The following is a 6729-nucleotide window of genomic DNA, read 5'->3' as shown; positions in this document are numbered from 1 at the left end:
CTTTCTGCAGTGAGTTGGTTTTAGTCAAGATAGCAATTAGTGTATCTTCATCAGATAACTGAAATCTATGCAAGTGTTCTCCAGAGGAAATTGTTACTGAATACTGTACTCATGATTGTATTTTAATTTTTTTTTATTTTGAGGTAAATAATGTCTCTGAAGTAGTGACTACAAAGCATAGTGTGGGAGCGCATAGGTGAATCCTTGTCGTCAACATTCAGACCAGATGTTATCTGCCTAGTTCTTTCAAGAGAACTGAGAGAGTTAGCCAGTAAGCTCACAGTTGGTTTTCATGGATGTGGGTTAAATCTCAGTGCTTGCAAGTGAGAACATTTTGGCCGAAACAAATCTCTGTCTTAAATTTTGTTCTGCCATTCGCCATTGTGCTGTCCGTCACTTGGAAGGCGGAGTTTAGACTGCAAAAAGGCTATGCTGTGTATAAATTCTGAACAGACTGCAGAATTTTACTGCCTGGAGAAAATGCCACTTTTCTGGTATTAACAGTTTTGTTCACATTGAATTGCTAGATTCTGTGTTCTCTGAAATTACTGCATCATATGGAAGAATCTCAGCCATGTAAAACAATGAATGTCAGCTTTTTTTCAGAGAAGACTTAGACTGTAGTGGGCACTAGGGCTGCCTTAACACAAAATGCAGCTTGTAGCCCTTAAAGCTGGGATTCGGAGGCTCCCTTTTCAGTCAAACTCCCATAGGGGCATACCCTACCCATCTAATTTTTTCCAGTAAAAAGGGAATCCTGCTATCCAGGTGTTTTTTATTAAGCCTTGAAACTTCCATTTTAATGCTTTTTGAGAGAATTGTTATCTATTTACCCTGAGCCCTGTTTTCATTTGAGCTGTTCACCTAATGGCAATGTTCTTTTTCCAAATGTTAGATTACAACAAAGATGAACATGCCGCCCCGAGGCACATTTGCTAGTGCAGGAACCCCAACTGTGGAAGAACTGAAAACTTACACTCTGCAGCTGGGAGACCTAAGCCAAGAAGCAAATGTGGTGCATGCACAGGTAAAAATGGCATGTCCTAGCAGTGCAAAAAAGCCCGGCGATTCTAGCTGTAAAACACTGCTTGGGCACAGGGAAACATAGTCAATAATTATCGCACATGGTGTTGACTGTAGTGTAGCTTTTCCATCAGGTATGGAGTATAATGTAGAAAACCACTGGATTTTGAGAGGAAACATTTCAGGTTTCAGCTATGACACTTCCTTGAACCCAAAGATTTGCTAGGGCGGATAAAACAATTCCAAATGTATAAAGCAAGGAGGCTGGGAATTATTTCAGTGAATCTGCAGCGTTGGAGCTGACGAGACAAATGGTGTTGTGCCCATTCCGGAGAGTAGAGACCTGTAAGACCACAGCCACTCCCAACACACAAGGGGTCACTGTCTCAGCCTTGGCCTTCGCAGCTCTGAATATTACATGCAGATAACTCTCTCATCCAAGTCTGTCCCTCAGTATTCATTAGTTCCATTTTGTTATTAGCTGACTGAACCTCTCGCCTTATACAAGGGAACAAATCTTAGCCATGCCTTGGGTGAAAGTACTGAACACTTCTGACTTGTCTTTACCCAGGATAATGGGGCAGAGGAATTCTCTTCCAGTTTGGACAGAAAATTGTTTGAGCTGCTTCTGGCAATCAGCCGATGTTTGAATAACATGGAGGAGATGCTGAACACCGCAGTCCTCTCCACTGAAGAGGCAGCTATACAGCAGGCTCTTTTTGAGGTAACTGTTCTAAAGCATCCAGGGAAGGAAATCCCAGTGGATTTCTTTTACAACAGAATATATATGGCCTGATATTTCCTCTCTGTTTTGCTGGCATTATTCAGGAATAACACTACCAAACTGTGTGGTGTTGCACAGGTTTGGGCCTATTGCTTTTAACAACAATTATCAACTTGAGTCATTGCTGCCTTTTACAGGCAAGAGTCCGTGGACAGAGACCATTTTCACTCATATTATTTCTTTCAACCCTTTAGACTCTTTCTGTCGAGCTGCAAAAACTTCACGCTGATATGAGTGATAAAAAGGATGATCTTCTGAAGTCTGTTAGCTGCACTGGCAGGAGCATAGATGTGTTCTTCGAGTGCTTTAACAACTTGCAGGTGCGGCTGGAACAAACTCAAGCTGCCACTGTTTCAAGGAGCAACTCAATGAAAGCTGGACTGGATCATAATAGCAATTATCAGGTACTCCACTGCCAAATGTGTATCTTGTTTCACAGCATCTGTTAAACTTGTCGGTGTTAATGCATTTGGGTTACAGATGAGCAATCTATAATGGGCTTTTTTTTGCTACTAAAACAAACTTGTCTTGGCCTCTCAAGAAGCAAATTAGTTCTGCTGTGTACAGGGCTTTTTGCAGTGCTGACTGCCATAGAGGCCTTGATCACGGTAGAAAATGTGCATGCAGAAAAGATGGAAGTGCCCTGGGATCCCATGCATGCTGTGCTACAGGCTAAAGCAAGTTTCTGTGTGTAGGGATTAGGCTAGAAGGGTTTTGTATATTCTTTCTGCTGATGTGTGCACTCAGGAGAGGCAGGCTTCTTCCCTTTTGGTGCCATGCCTGGCACTGGGCTGCTTTTAGCTATGTATTGGAGGTTAATTTGACCCTTTTGTATTTACTGTTCCCTTAGATTTAGCACCACGGTAGTAGAAGCCATAGTTTTGCAAATTTGCATTTTTTTGTTCTTTTTTGGAAAAGGAGATAATGAGAAACTTTTCTATAGGTTTTCTTGATGGGCTAAATCTACTAGCTAGTGCTGGGAAATATTTGTGTCAGGTATTTAGGCTGAAGTAAGGAGAGAAAAACCTGATCTTTGAAATACAGTTTCCAATGTCCAGCAAAACTCCACTGTGCTCATCGTTTGCAAGTCAGCCTAGCTCTTTACTGTTGTATAATAAAGCAGTTCCTTTGAAGAACACTGGGATGTTGTCTCCAAACAGTAGCAGGACTAGTCTTGCAATGTTTACTTAAGCAGAATCCACGGACCTTCATCAGTTGCCAGTAATGGGCTCATTTTCAGAAGAGAAGAATTTGTTTCTCTGTAAATTTCATAGATTTTTACAGTCACAGAGGATCATTTTGACAGAGTAATGTGCTTTCGTACACAACACAGACTACAAAATTCTCTCTAAATCACTGCTTTAAGCCCATAATGAACATGCTTTTTTTTTTTTTTTTAAAAAAAAAGAGGACAAAAGTACTTTTGCCATAAGAAGTAACCATTTTGTTTGCTGTCTAATTTGGTCTGGTTATTACTATATTCCTGATACGTGATGTACTTCTGATGTTTGTTTCTTTCGTAGAATGAAATCAGGCTGCTCTATGGTCAGTTAACTGGGAAAAAAGCCGCTCTGCAACACTACTTGAAAGCATTACATGGACATAATGTTTCTGAACAACTACAGGTAATTTCATCCGAAGGAAAGGAAAAACTCTCCACATTAGCTATTATTTCCAGTTTTCTGCAATCTCTTTAGCTGTTCCAATTTTCTTAGGTTTGAGTCTCACTTAAGTTTTGAGAATGCAGGAAGGAGAGAGTTCAGTAGTTGCCACCCCTTTTGGTTTTGTTGGTATTTTACTACACACCAATCCATATTCAGACCTAATTCCAGTCCTTTTAGTGGTTGGAGTGGAAGAACCAGTCTTTCCACAACCTCTCAGAGCAAATACACCCCACACTATGGCAGGGAAGAAAAAGCTGCACAAAATACAGCACTTCACCCATTATGCATTCTTATATGCATAACTAGCTTTTCTTTGTGGCAATAGGACTCCAGTATTTGTATCTACTCATTCAGCATTTAGGAGCACTTGATCCTATGGCATTTGACCAGTTAAGCCTTTTTTTGGGTTGGTTTTTTTTTTTTTCAACATTCATAGGGATTAGCAGAGAATTAAAAATGAATGGACTGCATATCCTCCCCAGAATGGTCATTGGCCATCTACCTACTACCTGCGGGGGAAGCAATGAGGGTGTCCCGAAACTTGTTGTTGCAGGCTCATAGCCTTGTTACAGGCATAATTTTCTGCCAGGCTGAAAGCTGTGTTCAGAACTGCTGAATCCCCTAGCAGGGACTGCTGTCTTGGATGTATTCTGTCCAGTAACCACCCTTTGGAAAAGGAATGCCAGAACAACACAGCTTCCCTACCTTCAGAAAGAACCTGCCTCAATCTCCCTGACTGAGTCTTTCTACTCCATAAGAAAAATGGTATTTTCTGAGTCCATGGTTCCTTTTAATGGCTACTCTTGAATTAGTAAACTGAAATGCACGTTGAATGTTGGACTGAGACACAAGACCTGAATTCCCTTCCTGGCTGTGCCATGTGAACCCAGTAAGCTGTGTCAGGAACAGTCTTGTCTGTTTAGCTTATAAGCTCATTGGAGCTCGGGGTCTGACTGTGAGCTTATGCAGTACTAGCACAGCAGAGATCCAGCCCATGGATCAGCTGCACTGCTAGTGATAATAGAAAGTTTAATGGAACAGGACTCTTCCTAACAGCTTATTTTGTCCTTAATTCAGAAAATTGATGCCTATGTTTTGGAGCTGAACGACTTGGAAAACCAAGTAGCAAAACTGAGAGGCCATGGGGAGAGATTTCAGTTACCTATCACCTTAATCCAGGAAGCTTATAAATTAGAGGTAAGAGCACAGTTTCCTCTTACTCAGCAAGGTTTGATTCTTCTTCTACGCAAAATATTTTTATCAGCAAAAAGACATTGGTTATTTTGCATTCTGGGAAGGTGTATGCGGGTTTGTAGGATTCCTTTCTGCCCTTCATGAAGCACTAAACTGTGTTTACATTGTAGGATCTTTTGGATGACATGTGGGGGATTCTGAAGGCAAAGTATGTGGAACTGAACCCTCCTTCCATCAGTGAAAGCCAGTATGAGGTCTTACTTAATGGATTTGAAGAGTTGGTAGCTATTGGACAAGAGAAGATTACACAAGATGCAAAGCAGCTGACAAAGAGCAGAGCAGCTCTACAGTCTCACCTGAAAAATCACAAGGTATAAGATGCTTATCACAGCACTGCTCAGATCAACATAGCAGGAGCACTCTTTTCTGTGTCTGGTTTCTGTTCTGCGTTATGGAGAAGACTAACTAGCTCATCGCATAGGGGAAGGACTAGAGTACATGCAGAAAACAAAGCAGTTTTTCAGTAGACCAAAATAGGGCCCACTAAAATGAGAGGTTCTTACAACTGCAGTTTTGGTGATAAATGCACATCAGGATTTCAGTTTTGTCAGTGTAATATTACTTTGGCTTACCTTAGAACATAGTGATATCCGAAGAAAAGGCATGTCCTTCTAGTTACTGGTTAATAAAACAGCAGTGGGGTTTCTGAAGTTGGTGTGCAGCAACTGGGAGTTGAGCCTTTGCTTTCAACATTCAGTGCCATCATGATCTGATGGAGGAAACTTACCCATAACAGCTCCTTTTCCAACGGGAGGATAGTTTAGATCCTCTCCTTGGCAGCCCAGTGTCCCCTGTATCCAACTGCTACGTGCTTGATGGGAGATGGCTGAGAATGCACCTTGATCCTTACTGTCCTGCCACTGGGCAAGAAGCCCTGGCCAACACTCGTCACTGGAAGATGTCTCTGCCATGTCAGTGCCTTGATTGAACTGCTTCACATAGCTCAAACTTCCTTAATAATTGCTTCAGGATGCCAAGCACTGTAAACCACTACTCCAGTGTCATAGGAATTGTGCTTGTTACTCGCAAATTGCCCTTAGCAAAGCAAAATTATAGGTATTTATTTACAAAGGAAAACAAACAATGTGTCTGCGTTCCAAATATACAAACATTGATGTACAGAAGCAAAAGGAAAGTATAAAAGCCATTTTCCCTGCCCTGGTTATCCAGACTTACCAGGATGCTCACATGGCCTATGACTGGGCTACTGTCCTTAAGTGAAAGTCTTGTACTAGTTATTAGTTCTTCATGAAGATCTTGGTTGAAGAGCGTGATCTTAAACCCTCATAGCTTTTTTGTGAGGAAAAGTGTTCTGTGGAGATTCAGATGTTTCCCAAGAGCTCAGCTGAGCCATAAATAAATCAAACTGTTATCCAGTTATCCCAAAGGATTACATACTACTTAGGATTTAGAAGTGCTAATACCCTTGGTGCTTGGAGTCACCTCCCATCCAGGTGCCACAAACTGGATAATGGCTGTCTGGTAGTAACTACCTCATGCTAAACTATGAATTTATTTATCATTAAACTTTTCCTTCCATCGTTTTCCTGCAACATCTTTGTATTTCTGATGAACTGAAGGTATAAATGTCCATCTTTTTCTTTAGAAATGTATAAATGAAAATAGTGTATGCCAGGGGAGGTTTAGACTGGACATTAGGAAGCATTTCTTTACTGAGAGGGTGGTCAGACACTGGAACAGGCTTCCTGGAGCAGAGGTGGATGCCCCAAGCCTGTCAGTGTTTAAGAGGGTTTTGTACAATGCCCTTAACAACGTGCTTTAACTTGTGCCTGAAATTGTCAGGCAGTTGAGCTTCATGATCATTTTAGGTCCCTGCCAACAGAAAATATTCTATGCCCTGCTATGCTGTGCTGTGCTATGCTATTGCTGGTTCTTAACTAACTGTTTCATGATCATGTAAAATGAACTGCCTCTCTTGGGGTGATGGAGAATTTGTGTAGAAGGCTCCTGACTCCAGCTGTGAGCTGATACTGACCGTTCTTC

At 41.4% G+C, this 6729-nt stretch overlaps 1 protein-coding gene across 1 annotated transcript in view; it reads left to right on the top strand.

The window, feature by feature from the left end:
• LOC104510369 (nesprin-2-like) overlaps positions 1-6729 on the top strand; it is a gene marked incomplete at its 3' end in the record, with an annotated part of 114977 nt that overhangs the window by 93976 nt on the left and 14272 nt on the right. Inside the window, 6 exon segments of the mRNA XM_010152597.1 lie at positions 894-1027; positions 1595-1747; positions 2002-2211; positions 3331-3432; positions 4549-4668; positions 4836-5036. Of these exon segments, the coding sequence (XP_010150899.1) occupies positions 894-1027; positions 1595-1747; positions 2002-2211; positions 3331-3432; positions 4549-4668; positions 4836-5036 (920 nt within the window).

The sequence above is a fragment of the Eurypyga helias genome, unplaced genomic scaffold, assembly GCF_000690775.1.
Source record: "Eurypyga helias isolate BGI_N326 unplaced genomic scaffold, ASM69077v1 scaffold2435, whole genome shotgun sequence".
Classification (NCBI taxonomy): domain Eukaryota; kingdom Metazoa; phylum Chordata; class Aves; order Eurypygiformes; family Eurypygidae; genus Eurypyga; species Eurypyga helias.
This window is presented reverse-complemented; position numbering and strand designations above follow the sequence as displayed.